The sequence below is a fragment of the Sciurus vulgaris genome (assembly GCF_902686455.1).
Source record: "Sciurus vulgaris genome assembly, chromosome: 15".
NCBI lineage: Eukaryota > Metazoa > Chordata > Mammalia > Rodentia > Sciuridae > Sciurus > Sciurus vulgaris.
Genome location: NC_136476.1, coordinates 35,123,454 through 35,147,944, shown reverse-complemented (window position 1 = coordinate 35,147,944; position 24,491 = coordinate 35,123,454). Strand labels below are relative to the sequence as shown.

The following is a 24,491-nucleotide window of genomic DNA, read 5'->3' as shown; positions in this document are numbered from 1 at the left end:
TTGCCATTTTCCCAATAATGTCCTTTTTCTAATGTAGAATCCCTAGAATTGCACAAGTATGTCTTTGTAGTCTCATTTATCTCTAACATTCTTTATTCTTTTGAATCTCACCTGACCTTTACACTTTGAAGAGTATTACCACTATTTTTGTAGAATACCCCTCAGTTTTGGTTTGCCTGGTGTTTCCCCATGATTGAGTGGAGGTAAGTTTTTGACAAGAATGCCACAAAAGTGAGACTGTGCCTTTTCTCAGTGTATCCCTTCATGATGTCAACATAACTTCCACCAGTGGCATTAACTTTGACGTCTCTTTTAAGGTGGTGTCTGATTTCCCTAATGTAACATTATGAGTCTTCCCTTTGTAATTAATAATTGTCTGATCATTTTTTGTTTGTTTGTTCTGGTGCTAGGGATAGAACCCAGGGCTATACACATGCCATGTGCATGCTATACCACTCAGCTGCACCCCCAGCTTTCTTTTGTTTTTCAAGGGTTTTATGCTTTCTTAAACTGATGGTCAGGGTTGGAGCAAGTGTCATTCACAGAGGATTGCAAAGGGCCCTGTCCTAGTAGGTTTAAGGAATGATGTCTTATAAAATGCTGGAGTCATTATGTAAGTATTTAAGTAGATTCCTCTCAATCCAGGCTGAAATGGATTGCCTGACATTACATTGCAGGATTTTTAAGTCCTACCTCCAGGCAAATCTCATAGTTACTAGGAAAAATGAAAGTGTGAAATGCTTTTTAATGTATATTTAACAACACATAGTCTGATGATTACTGATGTGTAGTCTCTGTGGACTTCCTTTGCTATCAGAGGAGGATGCTAAGAGACAACTTTTTACCATTCACTCTAAATCCATCACATGTTTACTTTTCAAATATCTATGACTGTCATTTATAACAAGATCATCAGAAGTCAAATACTTTAAGTCTAACTTAAACTTTGAGTCATAGGATTACAACCAATTTTCAGGAAAAGTACAATTACCTTTCACAAGTAATATTTCCCTTATTCTACCTTATGAAATTGCCTACTATTAAATGATGCTAAAATACAGCCATTTAAAAAAGAAAGATACAGCTTAGGGATGGGAGTATGAGGGGTAATGCTACTTTATTCATCTTTTTGATTCAGAAATTCACATAACTCCCACTTAAAGGAATTTCCATCATTGAATCCAGTCTCATGTCTGCTTGTGTTGAAGAAGTAAATTTCGCAAACTGTCCTTAGTTCCTTCCTATGGTGTCACTATTTAATAAGGATTAAGGTACCATTTTTTTGCATTTATACTGGGTTGCACAGCAAGAGTTCACGTCTTATACTAATATATGCTAAATAGTTGCATAGTATATAGATCATTGTTGTTAGAATAGCAGTACTGAAGGCATTTTAGATCACAGAGCCCCAGTGGTCTACATTTTGTTTGCTTTGACATTATTAAACTCAATCTGTTTCTCTAACTGTGACTCTAATTACTACATTTGCATGGCAGAAAAGTTTGCTTTGTGGGTTGATTTTTATTAACAGTGCTTGCATGTTGTTTTCTGCTCTCGCTCTCAGTGTTTCTTGAGCAGTCAGAGCACCTTCGGTTGCATTGAATAATTATGCACAATCAATAAGTTTTTGTGTTTGTCTTTGTTGTTTCTTTGATGTGGCCTGTAGGATGCTGCCGGCAAGGTGCTGGACCGCTGGGCCATCATGTCTCGAGAAGAGGAAATCATCACCCTTCAGCAGTTTCTGCGGTTTGGAGAAACCAAATCCATTGTGGAGCTGATGGCAATTCAGGAGAAAGAAGGGCAGGCCGTGGCTGTACCGTCTTCAAAGACAGACTCAGATATAAGGACTTTCATTGAGAGCAATAATCGCACCAGGAGTCCCAGCCTCCTTGCTCACTTAGAGAACAGCAATCCTTCCAGCATTCATCATTTTGAAAACATCCCCAATAGCCTTGCGTTTCTGCTTCCGTTCCAGTACATAAACCCTGTCTCAGCCCCTCTGCTGGGGTTGCCTCCAAATGGGCTACTTTTAGAACAACCAGGACTGAGGCTGCGGGAACCAAGCCTTTCAACCCAGAATGAATATAATGAGAGCAGTGAGTCTGAAGTCTCCCCCACACCTTATAAGAATGATCAGACACCAAATAGAAATGCCCTGACCAGCATCACCAATGTGGAGCCCAAAACCGAGCCAGCCTGTGTCTCCCCCATTCAGAATTCTGCCCCAGTCAGTGATCTCACCAAAACTGAACATCCCAAAAGTTCATTCCGGATTCACCGGATGAGAAGGATGGGGTCGGCCTCCAGGAAGGGAAGAGTGTTCTGTAACGCATGTGGGAAGACTTTCTATGACAAAGGTACTCTCAAAATTCATTATAATGCTGTCCATCTGAAGATCAAACATCGATGCACCATCGAAGGCTGCAATATGGTCTTTAGCTCCCTCCGAAGCCGAAATCGTCACAGTGCAAACCCCAACCCTCGCCTTCACATGCCTATGTTAAGAAATAACCGAGACAAAGATTTAATTCGGGCCACATCAGGAGCTGCCACCCCTGTCATAGCAAGTACAAAATCAAATCTCACACTCACGAGTCCTGGCCGACCCCCAATGGGTTTTACCACTCCCCCACTAGATCCCGTCTTACAAAATCCTCTCCCTAGCCAGCTGGTATTTTCTGGGCTAAAGACTGTACAGCCAGTTCCTCCATTTTATAGAAGTTTACTCACTCCAGGGGAAATGGTGAGTCCTCCAACCTCCCTCCCAACCAGTCCCATCATTCCAACCAGTGGTACCATAGAGCAGCACCCCCCACCACCCTCTGAGCCAGTAGCGCCAGCAGTGATGATGGCCACCCATGAGCCTAGTGCCGACCTGGCACCCAAGAAAAAGCCCAGGAAGTCAAGCATGCCTGTCAAGATTGAGAAGGAAATTATTGATACCGCTGATGAGTTTGATGACGAAGATGATGACCCCAATGATGGTGGAGCTGTGGTCAACGACATGAGCCATGACAATCATTGCCACTCTCAAGAGGAGATGAGCCCAGGCATGTCTGTGAAGGACTTTTCTAAGCATAACAGGACCAGGTGCATTTCAAGGACTGAAATAAGAAGGGCTGACAGCATGACTTCTGAGGACCAGGAGCCTGAGCGGGACTATGAAAATGAATCGGAGTCTTCAGAGCCCAAACTGGGTGAGGAATCCATGGAAGGGGAGGAGCACATTCACGGTGAGGTGAGTGAAAAAGTCCTGATGAGCAGTGAGCGGCCTGATGAGAACCACAGTGAGCCCTCTCACCAGGATGTTATCAAGGTGAAGGAAGAATTCACAGATCCCACTTATGACATGTTTTACATGAGCCAGTATGGACTGTACAATGGTGGGGGGGCCAGCATGGCTGCCCTGCACGAAAGTTTTGCATCGTCTCTGAATTATGGCAGCCCTCAAAAGTTCTCCCCAGAAGGTGACCTGTGTTCTAGCCCCGACCCCAAAATCTGTTACGTGTGCAAGAAAAGTTTCAAAAGCTCCTACAGTGTGAAGCTTCACTACAGAAATGTTCACTTAAAAGAGATGCACGTCTGCACAGTGGCTGGCTGCAACGCTGCCTTCCCCTCGCGTCGAAGCAGAGACAGGTCAGTAAATCTCCATTGGCTGCTCCTGCTGAGGGTGGAGGGTGTCAGTGTCAGTCTTGTTGGACTTGACATTAAAAGATCCAACTTAGCTGTTTTTGATGCACTGCAGAGATTGTCCACAGTGACCATGTGATAACTAAGCTGCCATGCTCATGAAGGATTGTTGCAGTTGTTGCTTGTTATGATTAAGCATGCTGAATCATATGCCATCTTACCCAGTAATGCACGCCATTTTTCTCTGTGTGCTATGTACATGTGTGTGTGTGTGTATGTATTTCCATGCATCTAGGTGTGAATAAGTTAACTGTACACAGTTCCCTGCCTCCCCATTTACCTTTACTTAGAAGCCGCAGCTTCTGTCATATATATATCTAGATATATATATATTTCTGCTTTGCCTTGTGGCTTTTTAATTAAATCAATAAATTATCTTCATACACACATATTTATCCAATATAGAAACAGAAATTTACGGATGGAAAGAACCATAGGTCCAGGACATCGAGACAGCCTGCATCTCCGTAGGTATAACCAGAAATGTTATCATTCCTTACATGAGTATTTAGTGTGTCCTTAAATTCTTTAAGAGTCATGAAAATATCAGAAGAAAATGTGAAGCCAAAGTAATTGTTGATGTGGCGGTGTGGGTTTCTGTATTTTAATTTCACAGTGTCTTTGAGCACATCTCTAAAATGTAGTCTGCCATGGGAATTAGGCAAAGAAGGGGAGGCATGCATGCACTTTAGGATCAGTTAGAATATATTATGTCCAGCCTTAAGATGACATCACACCCTAGCTATGTAGCAGCAGCTCTGAAACAGTTGGGTCTAAACAGAAGCAGCTGGTCCTAAACCTACCATGTTCTTTATTAAACATAAAGAAAATGTAATATAAATGGAATATGCCAAGGTGATCAGTGGTGGGATAACAAGGTTAGCCTTCACTATAGAGATGATCCTGTGAGCAGATCATTTACATACTACACCAGCTCAGGTGACACATCAGTTAATTTTTCCCATTATATTGGATTGTAGTTTGGGATTCTACGTTGTCTTTTTAAAATATTTTTTAGAGAAAATTTTATTATGTGACAAAAATCAATATATGTGGAAGAAACAAAATTAATGAAGATGTTTCCAGATAGCCACCACTTATTCTAATGTTTCTCAATTGGGTAGAATTCTTTGACAAAGCAACCTGTAATGAAAGTACTATGGAAAAGTAGTGATGTGTCTCTGAAATATTCTATTTTATCTCATTTGAAAGATGAACCTTTAAATAAAAACCATATATATATATATATATTATATATATATAAAATTTCCTTTCTATTGACATAAAAGGAGCCCCATCTATGAAAAGTAAAATCTCCAAGAACAATAAGTGGTTTTCTTATACAATGCAAAACATGCTTTTAAAGAGAAATCTATTGTCTTAAAGATTTCCCCACCCCCATTTACCTTGTTCTGTAAAAATGGGTTGTAGTCACAAAGTTATTTTCAATTCTAAGTTATCAGAATATGTCAGATAAGATAGATATACTTTGAATAATAATATATAATACTATGCCCAACCTCCCCTAAGTTTGTGAGTAATATTCATTCTTTCAAATTTGAAATAGTGCATGAGTTATAATGAGGTTAATGCATTGAATTTTTTTTAACAAAAATAAAAGACTCATGAAAACCTGCATAAAATATTTATAGAAATGGAGTGTTTGAAGACAAGCCAAAATTCACGCTTATTTGCATGAATTCCTATCAGAGTTTTAGTTGATTTGCTGAAAATATTACAGTTCTTAACACCAGAATAAACAGCTGTAGGATCAAAAGGCTGTATACCTTAAGTTTGGTACTTTCATTTATGCCCAACCACTAAAAAACATAAGATTCTAGGATGTTTATGTCCTTTATGCATAAGAAGGTACTGTTGCATGCTGTTGGTTTGTCAGAGAAAAAACATTAATTTTTATTCTAAGGATGTGGAAGCTTAGCCAGTGACTAAGAATCTTAAAACAGAAACTTAAACCAGTGACAGATAACCAGGATGCTCCAGGTAGGAAGAATGGTACAGATGTGCTCTCAGGTGTGCTCCATCTCATAGGAAATGGCAGATGTTGGGAGACAGTTGATACTTTGAATGTGGTACCTAATATTTTTAAGTTTAGAATTTTGTCACACCTGATAATTGAAGAATAGCAAATTTAAAGGGGGGGAAGGACCAAAAACCTTGTTGCATTTATGACTGTTACTATAGTGCTGAAGCTGGGTACCACCAAAGGCCAGAAACAGCAATGCCATTGAGTACTAGCCTCTTTTTGCATCTCAACAAGAGTGGGCTATGGAACGGAATTCTACTCTTTTCAGCCTTCTTTCGTCACTTCATCATCTAATGTCATTGTATGATTTAATCTCCTGTTCACAAAACCTCTTGGACCATATCTCTCATCCGTCCCTTAGACTTACCTTCTCCTCTCTTCACTTTTACTCTGTTAGTCACTAGAATGACAGGAAGTCTGTGTCCCTGTTTTTTTCTACTTTAACTCACCGTCCCTTAGACTTACCTTCTCCTCTCTTCACTTTTACTCTGTTAGTCACTAGAATGACAGGAAGTCTGTGTCCCTGTTTTTTTCTACTTTAACTCACTGTGGAGTTGAGACAAGTTTTTCTTACCTTTCTGTTGAGCCAACAGACCTTTCCAAAGAAACCCTTCTTTGTCTTTAATTTTGCTGCCCTGAAACGATTTCTTTCCTTTCCCCAGAGTTTGAGTTTCATCCATCCTTGGCTCCATGGTCTACCTTGTGCAGATGAAGCACTGAGGGAGTTTGAGCTGGCTGGATTGTGCAAGCTGCTAGGGTGCCTCTGGTATGGCTGGCAGAGTCGTCCTGTTACTCCTGTCCACAGCGTGGCCTTCTTGTCTTCAGAACTAGAAACCTTAACAGAAGTTACACGCAGGTCTACCTGGGCTTCATCCAAGAAGTGTAGACCTAAGGAAGTTGCATTTTGTTCTTCAGATAGGCATATTAGTAAGATGGAAGTAGATGTGAAACGGTGTTTTAAGTTTTGCAGATATGCCCATGTCTTTGCTTATGGTCCTTCTGGATTTTATGAGATCAAGTTACAGACTTTTTGTAAAAGCAAGAATGTTCTGTTTAATGTGACAGAGAAGAGAGACACAAGATTTGTCAAAGTTGAGGATTCTAAGCCACAATGCCAAAGGCATCCTTTTCTATGCAGTCGTAAATGAGCGTGTGTTTAATAAATGCACAAGAGGACTATTCCATGCCCATGACAAAGATCAAGCTAAGGGACACAAAATCTAATTCATCCCAGACACTAAGTGGCTGTTGGAATAATTTTTATTCTGAGCAATGAAAGTGAAACATGAATAATTTTCTCTGTAAAGAACTCTGGTTCTCCAAGATGATTGTTGATGTGTTCAAGTGTATATTGATAACACTATGACGTATTAGATTTTGAAATTCCTTCTTCCTTTATCCCTAGATTTTTCTGCTGCTGAGTTATGGTTCTGTCAAGGAGTAAGAGACTTGCCCTTAGTTTTGAAGTATACATATGAAATAGTCCCTGGGAAGAAGAAATTCTAACTAACTAGCCTGGACCTTCAGTCTTCAGAAAGAGAATTTTCTTGAAGACAGCATCATAGTCAGAATTAGCAAGGCTTAGTTAACTTTGGTCATTTTTCATCCCCTGACTTACACCTTTTATCCTGAGGAAGGCTGACTGGCCATGCATCACCTGTATATAAGGAAAGCCATGAATAAATTAAATTTGGTTTTTATTTAGGAAAAAAGCAAATAAATAAGCTTTTATCCTCTTCCCTTACATTGCTTCTTATTTGATAATATGTCAAAAAGTACTTTTATCTGTTTTCGTGATTGGCAGTTTTAAAACACCGTCAACTAAAATGACTTCTTTTCCCCAGAAACTAGATCATGTGTATGGAAAGAAATATTTCTCTTTGTTGAGTTTCACCACCTTTATTTGTTCTCTTTGAAGAGTGGTGGCCACTAATTGCTGAGGTTTGTCTTGAATTTTATCAGGAAGGTAAGCATAATCCGTTTGATCTTCAACGTGTAGGAAAGGTGATCCAGCCACATGAATAAATTTAAAAACAAAATATTTGCTTAGGGTGATTTATAAATAAATATGAGGCAACCATTGGTGCCAAGTGTGAACCTTCCTCGATTGCTAGTTAAATCAGTCCAGATTTAAACATGTAAACTTCTTGATTTGTATGGAATAAGACATCTGTATTTGGTTTATTAAAACCTGCTGATGTCTCCAGAACTAAATTTGTTCCTCTATAGGCCTCTGGGTAGCTGTAGCTAAAAAGCAGAGATGTATAGTTTTTGTTAGTCTTATTACCTGACTTCAAGCCCTGTACAGGTGTACAGGAATAAATTAACATGAGCTACCTCTGATGAGCCACTGCATACATTAACAACAGAGGTGAAGGTGCAAAAACATGCTACCTGCCTCCTGTTATCACCTTCTTGGGGAGAGCAGCATTCATTTTTTCCATCATTTTCTATGTTTGGAAACTTTCAGAGAACTTTTCTAGAGTGAGCTTTTCAGTAAGTACACACGATTTCACCAGGCACTACCTCCAAGAAATGAGCCACTTAGCACCAATTCAAGACAACTATTAGTATATTTGCCCTAACATAATTAGCTGTCAAGTACAGTATGTTAATCTCGCCAAGTACAAGGGAAGAACTTTTCAAGGGAGCAACTATTTCATTTCCCAGTCAAACTACAACTCTGCATTTCCAAAATTCTTTAATGCCCTGAAGTTTTGCAGGTCTTCTGACTTTTAAATGTTAGGAAGAGATTTTTCCTCCTGCTACTCTATTTGGCTTCACAATAGAGCCAACAGATCAATAGGCCTTTTGTACTTATCTCCATTACTTTCCATCAAAAGCAAACAAACAAAATAAATCCCCCTCTTGAGTAATTGCTAGTTGTGCCCTCCTCAAGCAAAACTTTAGTAGTAAGATAAACTTCTGTGTCATTCTTGTCCCTGGGGTTCTTTTTATACACTGGGAGAAGAGCAATGAGCAAAACGGTCTCCTTGTATCATGGGGAGAGACTCTGTCAAGCCTAAAGTGAGCCTCGGATCTTCCTAATGACCTCCTGCTGGCCCAGCTGGATGCAAGACAAGCTCATTTAAGCCTCTGCTGACCTTTCACTCCTCCACCACAAGAGCTGCACCAGTCACTTCCACATCTTCAAAACCATGGGCCAAATCTGGCAACAAAACTGAATGGCTGGCTAGCGATTTCCCGTGCATGATGCAGAGAGACTTTCATGAATTTCTATTGATAGGACTTAACGTTAAATCTCTGGTGGCTCTATCACTTCCACTGCACAAACATAATGCTTCCAAATAGCCCTTATTTTTTCTTCCTCTAGAAAGGAACCAGCTACTCTTTTCACCAGCATTATCTTGAAAATTCTGGCCAAAATAACAGAAGAAGGCAGGTACTGAGTGCTGAGGATGCATGAAGGCACCATTTGGAAAAATCCTTTTCCTAATTTCCTCTGGTTCAGCAGACACATGGTCCTTTAGTAGACTTAATTGGTACTAGTCTTTGTATATGATTTTATTTGAGAAACTTGTTTTTGTAGACAATCTATCCTTTCTTAAACATGTGGACCATTTTCTACCAGGAAGAGGGCAGCAAGACTGCACATTCCATTAACATTTGCTCCAGTGACATGGGTAAGATCCGTTCCCTCCTAGCTGGAAGGCTTCTACCAACTCTCGCTGAAAGTCGTCCATTTGTTGTTTACTAAAAGGAGTGGAGACTTCCTTCTCTATTTAAATTTTATACTGAAGGTTGAGCTGTAAAGCATTTCTTTTTTTTTTTTTTTTCCTTCTTCTTTATAAAAGCATACTCAGAAATAATTTAATGTTTTTGACATAAGACTCCCACGAGCTTCAAATAAATGAATATGGCAGAATATGAAAGGAGTTTATACTTGCCAAAAAATTACAGTGTCATAAAAAAGGGATTCAGTGACTTTGATTCTCAAGTGCCAGGATGTTTGTGTGTGAGAGTCAGGCAAGCTAAGTCAGATGAAGAAGAATACTTTTTAGGAAAGGACAATTTTTTCTCAGTTATTTCACATAAAACTACACTTTAAAAAAATACCTAGATTTTATGTTCTAATGCAAACTGCCTGAATTAAAACAGGAGGTATAAATTTCTGGTAAAAAGCTGTTATGCCTGAAGTGTTAGTGATCTTAACTCTAGTACTTTATGGAGTTTATTACTTCTTTTATTAACTAGGGGAAAAAATGTTACCCACTTTCAGCTTAATTCTTTCTCTTGCTTACTCTGATTTTGACTTTACCTTAGTAAAGGGCGAGGGGCACTAAAGTCAAGTGATTCGCCTGTACATGTGTACGTGCTGCCTCAGTTTTGCTAGTGCATATGTCAATCTGAATTATGACCAGCCATGCAGAAATTATGCTAACAGTCTAATCTAAATGCACCCACATAATGTATATGTGTGTTTATACATAAACACCCACATAAATAAGAATATCAAAAGACAGATCATCCTTAATTGCCAGAGGAGACATCTCCATCTTGGAAAGTGATATATGAAGTTACTTTATCACATTGATGGGAAATCAGAAGATTTTGTAAGTAAAATGAGACAAATTTGGGCAATGAGAACAACAGGCCTTCAAAAGGAAGCCTTTGAGGCCTCTTGGCCAGCTAAGGGGGCCGCTCTAACTCTGCTGCCTTTTTAGTCTCCTCTGTCACTGAGGGGGCACTGTTGGGTCAGTTCGCTCACTAGTAATTGTGTTTTACAGACTTCTAAAGCAATTGGCTCAGTCAGTCCCAATTCAATAAAAGTGGAGAGCAAGAGAGAGAGCACTTTTGTTCTATTTTTTACTTGAAATTATTTCATTCAGCAGTCTGTCTTTTTTATTACCAGGACTTGACATTAGCACTCCAAGCTATATTAGCATCCATTTCAGCAGTTCAGTAATGGTATTAAAAAAACACTTAACTTCAACGGTGAATGGTTGTATGACAGTACCATAAAAAATCCACATTAAAAAAAAAAAAAACTTATGTATTTGTCCCAGAAAATTATTTTTCACTTGTTTAACCACTTCAAAACTATGTTCTCATGACGGGTGTTCATGAGCACCTTCTTATGCTGAGAAGCAGCCAGCAGTGGTGCTCTGTGGATTAGGGAATTGGGGGAAAATGAAAGGGAGATCCAGAGGCAAGAGGGTAGGTAGAAATGCTGTTTACCCCGTATTTAGATTACCTTCCATTCATCAGCAGAGATGGAATTGGCAACCTCAGAGCACCCAAGGTGAAATTCTTGGATCCTCTTGCATGACTGGGATTTGATTTTGAACCCAACACTCTCCAAACTTGGGAGCAGAGCCTAACTACTTTGGCACTGTGGTGTGCTCATAAATGGCTACATTAGGTTCTAAATTTTGATTAAACATTCAGTAATTAATCAATGGTAGACACGAAGCAGTTGGCAAGGTCCAGAGCTGCAAAATGTTTAAGACATAAAACATTACGAAGTAATTAGAATATGCTCCTTCAAGAGAAGGATTGCCTTCAATAAAGAGGTAAATGATAGCATCCTGTTTATTGTGGACGTAGGCAGCCAGAGCAATATGATAAACTGCTGGAGATACACATATCAGTAATCATCCACATTATTAGTACCATTAATCATAATTCCAAAAATATGACAGCAGCAGCCAACTTTTTGACCAATTTTGCTTCTGCCTGTTGGCCATTATAACTTCACTAATAGACTGCAGAGCTCCTGTGCGTGGCAGTTTGCATCGAGAATGGAAGGTTAATTATATTTGAGCTGCTGATTTCTTCTCTCCTTGGAAAAGGCTTAGCACTTTGACAATCCCAGGAGCTCACCGTTGTTAAACCAGTAAAAGTACTTTATTGAAATTTTCTTTGTTGGTCAGGAATGAGGATATGTTTCCAATGAGATATAAGCGCCAGGCTGGGACGGCTGCTAATGTTTCTTGCTCCAAAGTGATTCTTGGGCAGCAAGATGAATGCAGTGGTTCTTTAGATCACTTTGCTCTCTCATTTCTTTTCTGCAAATGGGTAAGAAGTTCTGCTCTACATGGTGATAAACCAGAAAATCCCACAATATATTGACATTCACAAATATGTGTGTATAGGACTAGGACATTGGAGGTGTTTTATAATACCAGGAGAAATAAGCCCCTCTTTAATAGAAAACTCTGCACTTTCAACCATACCTGTATGAACAAAAAGTAAAATGAATTTCACAAAAATCATCTGAATGTTTCTAAAAATTGAAATGTTTAGTAGCATAGGTGCATTAATTAACTGAAGGGTTCATGTTTCACCTGGTAGTTTTGACATCACTTAAATGAAGACGTAAATTAGATTGTGTTCATTCTTTTATTCACTTTTTTTAAATAGTTTTATTTTCCACAAAAAATTCTGAGTAAGGTCATAATATAATATATTGATTGTCCTACAAAATACTGGTTCTTCCCTTGAGGAAGTCATGCCTCCCTCTCCAATGCCAACTTTTAGAGGATCACAAGTTAAGTGTTTGAATGATATGAATTACTTTTTAATGCTTTTTAGAAAGTATCTCCTTGGAAAACAGTCCTGGAAAGAAATTGATGTTCAATGTTGTACACGTTAGAAAAGAAAGCTTACTTTTAAAATGGAAGAAAGAATTGAGTATGAAGAGAAAAACGCATTCGTATTATTTTGGAACTACATCTTCTCTTTCTATAAGTTAAATATAAAATGAGGGATGGACAGCTTGAGAATTAGTTCATCCAGGGTAAATATAAGACTTAGATTACAGCTGAGATTTCTTTCCAGTAAAGCCTTAAAAGATGCTCGGGCTCGTAGCTTTGCTCTCTTCCCTAACAACAGTAGTAAACTGAGCACCATATGAACTGCCTGATTGAGAAAATTTCCAAATGCTGTGAAAACATGATCCTATTCACAATGTAACACTCATCTCACATTACAGTGCAACAGGTACCTATGGAATAATCAGCACCCTGGAGAAGCCTCCATGTGTCAGTTACAACTCAAAAGTAAAACAGTTAGGGAACAGGGCTGTTGGATATCAATTCTGCACTTAACCTGAGCATCCACATACACATTTTCCATCTACCCATCTGCCTTCCCAAATGCCATGGCTGCATTAACATTTTTTATGCATTCCACAGCAATGACAAATTGTTTTCTAACTGTAGTGCCAGATTTAGTATGCGAAAGACACGTTTGCCTCTGCCAACAAACCAATAATTCTCACTAACATCTTCAGAGTTACAACATTTATAAAGTTGCAAAGTGGAGTAAACAAACCATCTGTTTGGCTTTTCCATATATGTCATGCTTTCTTATTAGCATATTACGATTCATTTAGTAAACAAATTTGGTGATTTCGTTCACGTCAAAGTTAGATCGGAAGCTTGAAGATGATTAACATTCCTGGGACAAGCACATTAATACATTGCTTCCTCTGCAAAGTTAAATGGCTTCTCAGGAGAATCGCCCCTTGTTGACAAGATGAGACTGTCAATTTTGTTTGCCTGCCACATTAGGGGCCGTAAGGGGATGGCAGGCTCTGAGAGAGGGGAGTCGTGTAGGCAGCATAATTCACTGTGAATTGAGAAAAGAAGTCTAATTCTGATAAATGGTCGACCCCAATACATCCTACCTGTTATTACAACAGACGTGCTGTATCTGTGCAGTAAATTAGCTAAACCCCTAAAGAGTTTGGTGGGAGCTTATCTTCAAGTGAATAATTTGAATGTAGAGGGAACTGTCTGCGTGACCAGTATGAATGATTTGTTTTATATTGAAAGGGATTGAAATGACTGAATTTTACACATTTAATTTGCAAGAATTTGCTTAGCTTTTATGTCTTGCATTTCCTTACTTTTTGGGTTTTTGAAAATTATCCACTAAGAATTTTACATTGAGTTTTCTTCCTCAACTAAGGGATCATGTTCAGACCTTCTAGAGAGAACCCTTAACTAATAGCCAGTTGAGCAACTACTAGTTTTGCAGAAATGGATATTGTCAAAATGTCATTTAATTCATAGAGATGTATGCATACTACTATTAATAAATGGCAATACAAAAGCATTGAGGTAAGTACAATAGGTAGTACTGTAGCAACCCAGATAAGAAGAGAACTAATGAAAGGCAGAGGTTTTGATTTTTTCATTTCTGTGGATTTGGATAGCAGGTTTACCTTTCTGTTCAGAAGTATTGTTGATTAGATAATTTCATAATTTATTCAAAACTGATATCTAGATTTACCCAGAATGGATAAAAATCTGTCCCCAGATTGGATAAAAACGTATCCTCTATATTTTTCCCTCTCCATATATATATATATATATATATATATATATATATATATATATATATATACACACACACAGTTGACTATATGCATAAGTTTCATATCTGTAGATTCAACTAACCACCGATCAAAAGGAGTAAAACAATACTGTGTCTCTACTAAATATATATGGACTTTCTTTTCTTGTCATTTCCTATACTCTACAGTACAACAATAATTTGCATGGTATTTGCATTGTATCAAGTATTATAAGTAATCTAGAGGGGATTTAAAGTATACAGGGGAAATGTGTGGGCTTTATGAAGATACTACATCTTTCTCCATAAGGAACTTGAACATACACAAATTTTGGTCAGGGGGTGCTGGAACAGATCCCTGCAGAATACTGAATGATGGCTGTGTACACACAACATACATACATACACAGTATCTGCTCTGTATGCATCAATATGATCATTCTGGACAATATCGTTTGAGAAATGTGTGTGTGTGTGTGGTGTGTGTGTTTTGAATGTCAGAGTCAAGCAGGAAAATAAAGGCAAAAACTGACCCAAAGTGGAACCTCAATTCCATTTTACCCAAGGCATTGTAATTAATTACAAAGTGTTTTATTTCAATTCACTAAGTTTAGAATGGGTCAAAACTGAATTAAGAGTTAAGCGTTGGACATTTCATGTAAGTTGTAGCTTGATTCACTATTCCTTTTCTGATTGCTGCAGTGTGTTATCTTAACTCAGTCGTGAGACTTTAAAAACAAAAGCCAGTTTTTTTCCTGTATCTCATAAGACAAATTGAAAAACTTAAAACACTTTTAATTTAAATAAACTACTTTTGTTTTTAGTTTTAATTTTTATGAAACATTGCACTAAGTCAAATTGGGCATTTGAACAAGTGGATAAAGAGAGACCCAAGAGAAGTCCAAAACAGGTACTTGCTTTCCCTCTCTAAAATGCACTTGCATTTACTTGACTACGTTTAATGAATCTCATACCTCCTGTGGTTGCATGGTAAGGTTTTCATCAAAGAAGCAAACAATAAAAAAAAATTTTTTTTTTAATTTAAAAAAAAAAGGACTGGTAATTCACTGTAGTCCAGTTAGAGGACTTTCACTCAGCATATAAAATAAGAAAAAAGAAGTTCGGGTTTTGACACCTTCCCCCGCATTTCAAACTTTATTACTTTTTACTTTTGTGATCTTACTCCTAGTGAGGCTTTTGGTAAACTCATGGTGTAGAAAGAATACAGAAGTTAAGGATAGTCCAAGCTAGAGGACTTTTTTGTGCCCTAATTGTGTAGCTTCCCTGTACCACACTGGGGTGTTAGTAGCTTCAGAATTTTACCCTTTGCTTCCTCACCACTGTCTTCTTAAATTCCCTGTTCCGTGCTTCTACCTTGGGATTGTTGTCTTCTTCCCTCCTGCGGTATATCTTGGGAAAAGCTTCTTTAAAACTCATGCCTTCTATGAATTGAAGACAAATAAATGTACTTTTAAATATCTTGGATGTACAAAATTCTGTACTTAATCTTCAGGATACTTAAGTTAAATTAGACTTTGTTCGAATTCTTGAAAGTAACCTTCTTGGGGCTAAATTTTGAACCATCCTCTTGATCCTTACCCTTTATACCTGTGAACTCTTTTTCTCATTTTCTCTCTCCATCTCAACCTTCCCCCCCACCCCCGCCAGAGGAATTTGCCTCCACATATCTGCATCATCTACCAAATCAGAGCAAATAGAAACAGCTTTTATACTGTTTACATTCTTATAAAAACACAAGAAGTTCTAACTCAGTCTAGATTTTTGTTGATGCTTATTCCTCCTCCTCTGCTGAAGATATTCAGAATGCTAAATTTATTTGTAAAAAAACTGTCTCTCCCTAGAGAACTCAGAATAGGTTGCTTCCTGAATTCTTTTTTCCAGTTATTACAACACTTTCTTGTCCCAGCATCTTCCTATTCCCAACACTCTCTGGCCTTCTTCCCATTTTAGGATCTTTTTCTGTCTACATCTGATTGTCAGTAGGTGAGAGTTCTTTCTGTATCCCTTTCATCTTTCCTTTCTTTTCACCTCTTCAGTTTTGCTGATCCAAATAAATGTGTAATATTCCTCAAATTGCTATTAACCCTAGGTCTTGGTGTCTCCCGAGGATGGTATTTTACGACAGATAATGGTTTGGATTGACTTACTGGAAAGTCCCAACAATAGGTCTGTGTTAAAATCAAGTGCTGCCTTCTATCCATTTTGTGGAGGCCAGACCCTAACCTGTTGAAGAACCAGCACTCTCCTCTTTGCCTCCATCCCTGGCTGTCCTTTGCCCCACCCCAGTTAGTACTATGTGAGTTTGTTAGATAATCCCCAAGCCTGCTATTCTGAGAGTGAGCCAGCAGGCTTTCCATAGCCTTATCTTCCCATCCCCACTTCAAGTGTTTTGCATATGGCATTTAGGAGGATTATTAAACAAAAATGAAATAGATTAAGAAATGAACATAAAAGAATCAATTCTCTTGAACTGTGGTTGCATAATGGAAATCGACTACCATGAATGAACCCGTGTACTGAAGTTATGAACAGGAGAGCTAATGCACTGCCATGAGTTCATCTTTATTATTGCATTACACCTGAATCAATTGATAAAGTAGCTTTTTTTTTTTTTTTTAAGCGAGGGATGGCACTTAATTGAATAAGAGTCAATGTAATTATATTAGCAGAGGCCAACAGTACTGCTGACAGCGGAAAAGGGACACTGTTGAGCAGAGTGCCAGAGCTGGTCCGCACATTTCTGCACATCGTTTGGTTGACAGATATTGAGGGCTGGTACATCATCTAATTAGATTGCAGATTTCTACTGCTGTAAGTGAGAAATGAAGAGAAAATCTCTTCCTGGTAACACAGCGGTAGAGATGTGTAATTTCACAAGTCATCTTAGGGAAGAGGTGTCCATCTGGGTGATCAGTGTGTCCTTTGTCAATGTTAATTTATTCTTCCTCATTCAGTGTGTCTCGATGTGACTGCTGTGTGTCTGGCTGCTGTTTTCTCAGCAGTGAACCTAGGAAGTGGTAACTGCAGATGTGTGAGAAACAACGCAGAGTTCTAGATTATACTCATCACAAAATGTGTGTTTGTGAAATAAAGAAAGGGAGAGGGTGTTAATAGTAATAAATGGGGGTGGGTAGGATTCCATGAGCTGCTTATAGTTGGCAGACTGTATGATCAATAGAATAATAGTACACAGTGTAACTTTGGTCCCACATTCTTGTCATAACCCTGGTGGTGCCCTACCCACATGTCATAGTAAAGACTTCACAGTAGGCATTTCCTGCACTCTGCTGAGGATCTGCACTAGGAGTCATCTGCCATCTGACACCAAGGAAACAGGGAGGACTGTGTCAGAGCTGAGACCATGGGGACAACTTCTGTTTATCATTCACATACCCACACTGCATGCATCTGTTCAGAACTCATTTATGGATGATGATGATGATGCTGTGAATTTGGTTTATCTTAATTTGATTTATGATTTTTGGATTATGCAGCTGATCTGAAAATCATCAAGACTGCATATGGGATGATCACTTATGACAGAAAATAATGTTGTGATCAGAACATTTTGAATCCCTATTTTATTGTTTAAGTTTTTTTTTAAACCAGATGTCTAGAATGTGAATTTGTTTTCTCTCTCTCTCTTTCTCCCTCTTTCTCTCTCTCTCTGTCTCTCATTCTTGCTTTCTTTTGTGATCGATTTAGCAAAAGATTAGAAAGCTGATCTTATTATCACAAGGTAAGCTCAGCCTTCCCAAGTGCAGTGTGGAGAGGGCTGCTGCCCCTCTGCCCTTAAATCCGAGTGCTATATATTGTCTTGTGTGGAAGGGTGGAGAAGGGCTTTCCCACCTTTCTTGTCTCTGTGGCACATACCTCTCACCCATCTCTCAGAAATGTCAGCCATGCCTGTCACCAAATGGAGTGACTTGTTTGATCGTCCATACTTTTTAATGATAACCAGAAGGTCTTTTGAACTGTATGCCGGCCATTTAGGCCATTTCTATTTTCATGATTACTTCTCCATGAAGTAGAGCTTTCACCAACATTGAGAGGCTTTATTTGCCTGTTTATCAGTTTATTTTTGGAAGGGTAGTATTCAATTTAGGTACTTGTCAAACATCTGAGCCTTTGCAGGTGGAGAGAGGTATATGCCCAAGGGCACTTTAAAAATAAATGGGGGATGTAAATACAAAGGCAATGTTTTCAGAGAGATAATAACATATCAGACTTTGTAAATGTCCCTGTGGATGCTCTGGGACAAATCTTTTTTTTTTTTTTTTTTTTTTTTTTTTTTTTTTTTTTTTTAACACAAGCAAAGCACTCAGTGAATGGAGTAAAAGTTTTGCTTGTCTAAATAGTATGGGATCCAGTTGTTGAAATAGAGGGATTTTATGTTCTTGTTGTGCTTGATAATTTTTTATGTTCTTATTGTGTTTTAATTTTGTCCTTTTGGGTTTTTTCTCTTGTTTAGTGTGATTTTTTTTTTTTTTTTTAAACGGTGGGTGGGTTGTATTTAAAAATAGTTCATTTTAAAAGTTTAAATTTTAAAGTAGAATTATTTGATGAAAACATTCAGCACTAAATGTAGCAGCTTCCAAGCTCATTCTGTTTTTACATTTAACTTGGATCCCTAATCATTCTGAGAAAAGGGATTTATGTTGCTAAAGACAGTCTTAACTCTACTTCAAATTACTAATCTATTGGGCTAAATTTTTTCTTATTTAAAACTTGAATGACTGGGTATTGTGGCCTGTAATCCCAGCTGCTTAGGAGGCTGAGGCAAGAGGGTGGCAAATTTGATGCCAGCTTTGTCAATTTAGCAAGACCCTGTCTCACAATAAGACTTTTAAAAGGACTGGGGATGTAGCTCAGTGGTGGAGCACTTGCTTAGCATGTGCAAGACACTGACTCAATTCCTAGTTCTGGGTTGCAGGGATGTGGGGGCAGGATTTCATTATTTTTTGAAGTTAAACCTACATTATCTAGACCATTTACTTTAAGAATTGTGCTTTTTAATATCTCTAAATACAGGGTTTGCTGTATTAAGAATGATTTTTTGTTTTGTTTTTAGGTAAATTTAGACTTTTCCACTTAGACAAGCAGAAAGTTTCCATTCTTTAATCCTACTTAATATATATTTTCTAAAATTTCTGCTATGAGGTCCTCCACAGCCAATGCTGCCACATAGTAACAGTGTCGGAACAATCATTAGAAAAGGGTGCATGGGTTTGCATTCATCCTACCATTTAAGAATTTTACTCTCTTAAGAAAATTATGTTAATGGAAAGTTACCCTTATTGCACCTCCCACCACCGCCACTTGCCCCAATCCCGAGTATGTAGGGAAATGCTTGCTTTTATAATGGTGTAATTAGGAATGAATGTGCTTATTTGATGCCTTGTGAAAGCTGAATTTATTTTAAAGTGCTCTCCCTTTTCTCACCCTCCCCGCTCCCTGTGCACCTACCCCCCTTCCCTCTTGTTTTCCTAGACACAGTGCCAACATAAATCTGCATCGTAAACTGTTGACCAAAGAACTCGATGACATGGGCCTGGACTCATCACAGCCTTCCCTTAGCAAGGACCTCCGGGATGAATTTTTAGTGAAGATCTATGGTGCCCAACACCCCATGGGGCTCGATGTCAGGGAAGATGCCTCCTCCCCCGCAGGGACTGAAGACTCCCACCTGAACGGGTATGGGAGAGGCATGGCCGAGGACTACATGGTCCTTGATCTGAGCACCACCTCCAGCCTCCAGTCGAGCAGCAGCATCCATTCCTCCAGAGAATCTGATGCAGGCAGCGACGAGGGGATTCTTCTCGACGACATTGACGGGGCGAGTGACAGTGGGGAGTCTGCACACAAGGCTGAGGCCCCCGCCCTCCCTGGCAGCCTAGGGGCTGAAGTTTCAGGATCTCTTATGTTCAGCAGCTTGTCTGGGAGCAATGGTGGGATCATGTGCAACATTTGCCACAAAATGTACAGCAACAAGGGGACTCTGAGGGTGCACTACAAAACTGTGCATTTGCGAGAAATGCACAAGTGCAAAGTCCCTGGTTGCAATATGATGTTTTCCTCTGTGCGAAGCCGAAATCGGCACAGTCAGAACCCTAATCTCCACAAAAACATTCCCTTCACTTCAATAGATTAGTCCCAGAACGGACACTACAAATGCCAGCTCTCACCAGATGGCCTACATCTTTGAACTGCCATAGTCAGTGTGCGCTTACCTACGCGGCGGGGGTGGATATGTGTGTGCACATGTGTATGCCTCTGTGTCTACATACACACACATACACACATTTTCTTTTCTTTAGATAAAAAGATAAACACTAGGTGCTTTTGAATTTTTTTTTCTTTTTCCTTTATAGTTTTGGTAAAGGGATGGGATCTTTAATTCGGGGGTGAAAACAGAGTGCCCCTTTAAACACACACACACACACACACACACACACACCGTGCAACTAGCCCCAATTTTGATAGAATAATTCTTGGTCTTCTCCAAAGAGACAATTTGTTGTACCCATGACTGTTGCCTGCAAAAAATAAAAGGGAAAAAAGAAAAAAGAAACAAAAAGGAACTTCTTATAGTTGTCTTTTGTGAACTTTAAGGTTTTGAGAGAATCTTCAATTAAAGCATGGCAGATTCACCTGTAAATATTTAGCCTTGAGAGGCCAATGATGTAAAACAATTGTATTGATGGTCGTTTAACTCTTTTGTTTAATTTTTACAGTTACATCCAGCTGTTAGATATGCAGGAAAAAATAGTTTGCTGGCTAGCTCTATTCATTTATGTTAGCATTAATGCACATTTTTTTTTTTTTTTTAAACATGGTCTTGTTTTTACTACCTGTTAGATATAGTGATAAAGAGGTGCTGGCATGCTTTACAGCACAGATCTGATTTTTTAAAATGTCCTGTACTAGTACATAAATCCAGTCATGCACTTTTTATCATACACTACAAGGGGATGTGTAATATCCAGGCTTTTTTTTTTTTTTTTTTTTTAACTTTAAACTATTGCCATACTTCAGTAAGTGTCTTTTTGAAAAAAATCCACTTGTATAAAAATGGTCTGGTCAGTATAGGGCACAAATGCCAAACAAAAGTATTAGTGTTAACACAAAACTGCCAACTTTGCACAAGTTTCCAGAAAAGAAAATACAATTAGTCACTCAACATAACCACAGGCCAATTTGTCGGCCACCAGAAAACCGCTTTGAAAAAAAACACTTGGTGATTCTTTCAAGTGCTGAATGTTATTAGAATCAACATTGCATCCTTCTCGCTTATATGTTAAGTTACATAAAAGGAAAACAAAATTATGTGGTGTGAATCAGCCAAGGCATTTCTTCTTTAGAGGCAGGATAATATTTCAGGATACAAAAGCCCAAATTACTCACTATGGAACAAAGCTGAATGCAGTAATAGAGTTGAACACTTCTTTCCAAGGTCCTAACCCTTATCCTTTGTAAAGAAAGAAAGTCTGAACTGGATTGGTCTGTTGTTTGACCGTCTCATTTGTCGCAATTTCTGTAGTAGTGCTATGATTCAGGCCTGTTTGGTAGACAAAATCAAAAGCTGTTTAACAGCAGCAGTACTTGGAAGCTCTGAGAACACGTGCTAAACTTGAATTGAGCAACACTCCTTCCGAAAGGCAGAGGAAGGGGGGTTGAGATAGGATCTCACTGTGTAGTGTTTTGTTTCCCCACACGAATTTGTCAGAGAAATGAAAGCAAGCCTGAAACCAAGCAGTCGAGAGTTGGGGGGAGGGGGTCTGCTCCAAACTTTTTTTGTTTTGTTTTGTTCTGTTTCCGATGTTTACACATGTTGCCTGAGCTGGTTAACCACATCGGCAGCCTGAGCTACCACAACATACTGACTAAATGATGATATTTACTCAAGTTCAGTCTGCAGCCAAAACTATTAGTGTGTGCACTGCAGACTGTTGTCTTTTTTATTTTCTTTCTTTTAAATGGGGAGGGGGGTGACAAACAAGGAATAGTTTATCAAACAATACACAATATAAAGAGAATGTATTTCTTTTTTGCATTTAATGGCCTCAAACATTTCTCCCATCTGTCTAAAAGTTAGAAATACCCCTTCGTTTCAATGTTTTGTGTCATTTCCATTTTTCCTATGTTCTCTAATTATTTTTTCTGTGTTCACATCAGCATTCACTTCCGTTAAATTTGCCAAAGGAAACTGTTTAATATGTTTCTGTTATTATTATTCCTGTAGGATTTATTGTACCTCACAGTATTTATTGTTTCCAAAAATAAGCACCATTCGTTGGGGATTCAGTATTTTTATTTGTGAAAATTTCAGAAACAATAGATTCTTAAAGATAAGCTAGATGTATCTAGGAGCTTTATCTTTTTGCCTCTTTCTGAGGATGCTAGGGAGGATGCTATGGGGTTTGTTTGATTCTTCATTTGTTCTACAGTGAGGAAAGACCAAAAGTATTTGCAGTACAAAAGAAACTTTATCACACACTATGTCTGTTAAATGACAAATGTTTACGGTAAAAAGCTGAGGAATTAGTAATAACCGTTTTTGTTTTCTTGTACCTTTGAATTCCCCAAAGTCTTAATTGCTTTATTTTGGTGTTGTGTTAAATTGAATAGACAGAGATGTTTTCCTTTGTTTTATACCTTATAAGACTCTGTACAGTATGTTTGTTAAAGATTGAACCAGAATAATGAACGTTTGTTTGCAAACATTTTGGTCCTCTAAGCGTTCTGTGTATTGCGCTGTTGCCCCAACCAAATGACTAGATTCAAAATGGGTGGAAAAATATTTCTAGAATTCAAACAAAAGATTATGACGACTCTGGCTTTTGGAGTGCGTAGACTAAATTACACCTATTTTATGGAAATCAATACACCTTTTAATTTCAGCAACTTTTAAAAGTTACACTCTTAGTTGAGATATTAGAACTCATCTGTACAAAATCAGCCTTTAGTCTGTTTAGTTTAATGTCAAGGAAAAGGTCAGATAGCCCTAGTCAGTGAATTACGTAGCTGTCTGGAGGTCATGTCGGCAAATAGATCAGACTTAGAACAACTTTCTATTGCTTCCCACAAACCAGGTGAATTGGCTATAGCCAGTTAGAAAAAGTCCAGAAGTAATGTGATTTGAGGAGCAGAATTTCCCTTGCTTGGAAATATGTGTGTTTACTTTTTTTTTTTTTTTGGTCAGATAAACGGCAGTAAGTCCTGGGCAGCTGGCACTTTTTAAGTATCTCCCCTATTTGCTGCTACTTTTGTGCCTCGAGTGCCCAATTGTTATAGCGGCCTTCAAAATAAGTAAATAGTATTTTCCAAGATAAAGCCTGTTTGCTTAAAAAGGTCAAGGGGAGTGGATGGATGTGCATAAAATGTAAAATCTGAAGTGTACGATTACTGTAGTCCCACGTGTTGCTTGTTCCTGGGTATGCCTGGGTGCAGGGTTATGACTGAACTGCAATTCTACTTAAGGTGTGGTCCTGAGGCTCGTGTGCAAATGGGAAGGATAAAGAGATCAGCATTTTAATCATTGAGCTCTTCATCTCTGCCCATTCGTACTTTTTTCATGGGAATTTCCTGTTAAACAGTTTCTCTCTTGCTACATCCATTTTATGCTGGCTGAAAACTGATAGGCATATAGATTTTCATCCAAGCAGCTTTTGGTTGATATTAGCCAGAGTTTCATCACAGGTACAAAATTCAGGCAGTATTATTGTGCATGTTCTCTAGCTGATGTTGAAACTTACTGTTTCTATCATTTTAAACTATGTTTTTGTAAATACAAGAAAGGCTTGGTCCACTTTGGGAATATCTGCATGCTGTGGAGGGGGAAGAAAGAGAGGAAGAAAAGGGATAGATAATAAGTAATTTGGTTTTTAAAATGTGATATGAAGCTTGATCATCTTAGTTCTGCTAGTAATTATGTTTAAATAAGTCAAACAGATGTACTTCATTCCAGGTCTCACACAGCTGCCCTGTTCAGTCCGATGCTTTTTTTAAGGTTGGATGGTGTAAACATTTTCCTTTTCAATATGACAAGCATTTCTTTAAGACATTGTTTTTGTTTTTTTTTTTTTTTTTTGTTGTTGTTGTTGTTTTTTTTTTTTTGCATAATGGTGCCACTGTCCTTGTAGTGTGATTTCTTTGGTCCTGAATTTCCAGGCCCTTCCAGAAAGAGGAGGAAGGTGCTCAACTGGTTACCATGTTTGTGTATATATTGCTCCCCCACCCTCTAGAAAAGCTCTGACTATATGGAGAACAGGCTAGTTCACAGGCACTCTTCCTCATTTTCCTCAGGAGAAGCTGCGACTAGGTTCCCATCAAATAAAATGTGACCTTCCCCTGTACTTCCTTTGTTCACACCTAGATGTGTGTCAAGATGGGGTGGGGAGGACTAGGTAATCAC

General features: G+C 38.5%; 1 protein-coding gene across 22 annotated transcripts in view; it reads left to right on the top strand.

The window, feature by feature from the left end:
• The window catches only part of BNC2 (basonuclin zinc finger protein 2), a 404,537-nt gene extending 381,737 nt beyond the window's left edge, over positions 1-22,800 (top strand). For 16 of the 22 annotated variants that reach the window (XM_079113185.1, XM_079113183.1, XM_079113182.1 and 13 more), the window contains 3 exons: positions 1,667-3,636; positions 4,096-4,161; positions 19,568-22,800. In XM_079113185.1, coding sequence (XP_078969311.1) covers positions 1,667-3,636; positions 4,096-4,161; positions 19,568-20,228 — 2,697 coding nt within the window. In that variant the 3' untranslated portion in view covers positions 20,229-22,800. Of the gene's footprint in view, positions 1-1,666; positions 3,637-4,095; positions 4,162-17,782; positions 17,817-19,567 lie in introns of all 22 variants that reach the window. The other 6 variants (XM_079113184.1, XM_079113181.1, XM_079113175.1 and 3 more) reach the window with 5 other exon arrangements.
• The last annotated feature ends 1,691 nt before the right edge of the window (positions 22,801-24,491 follow it).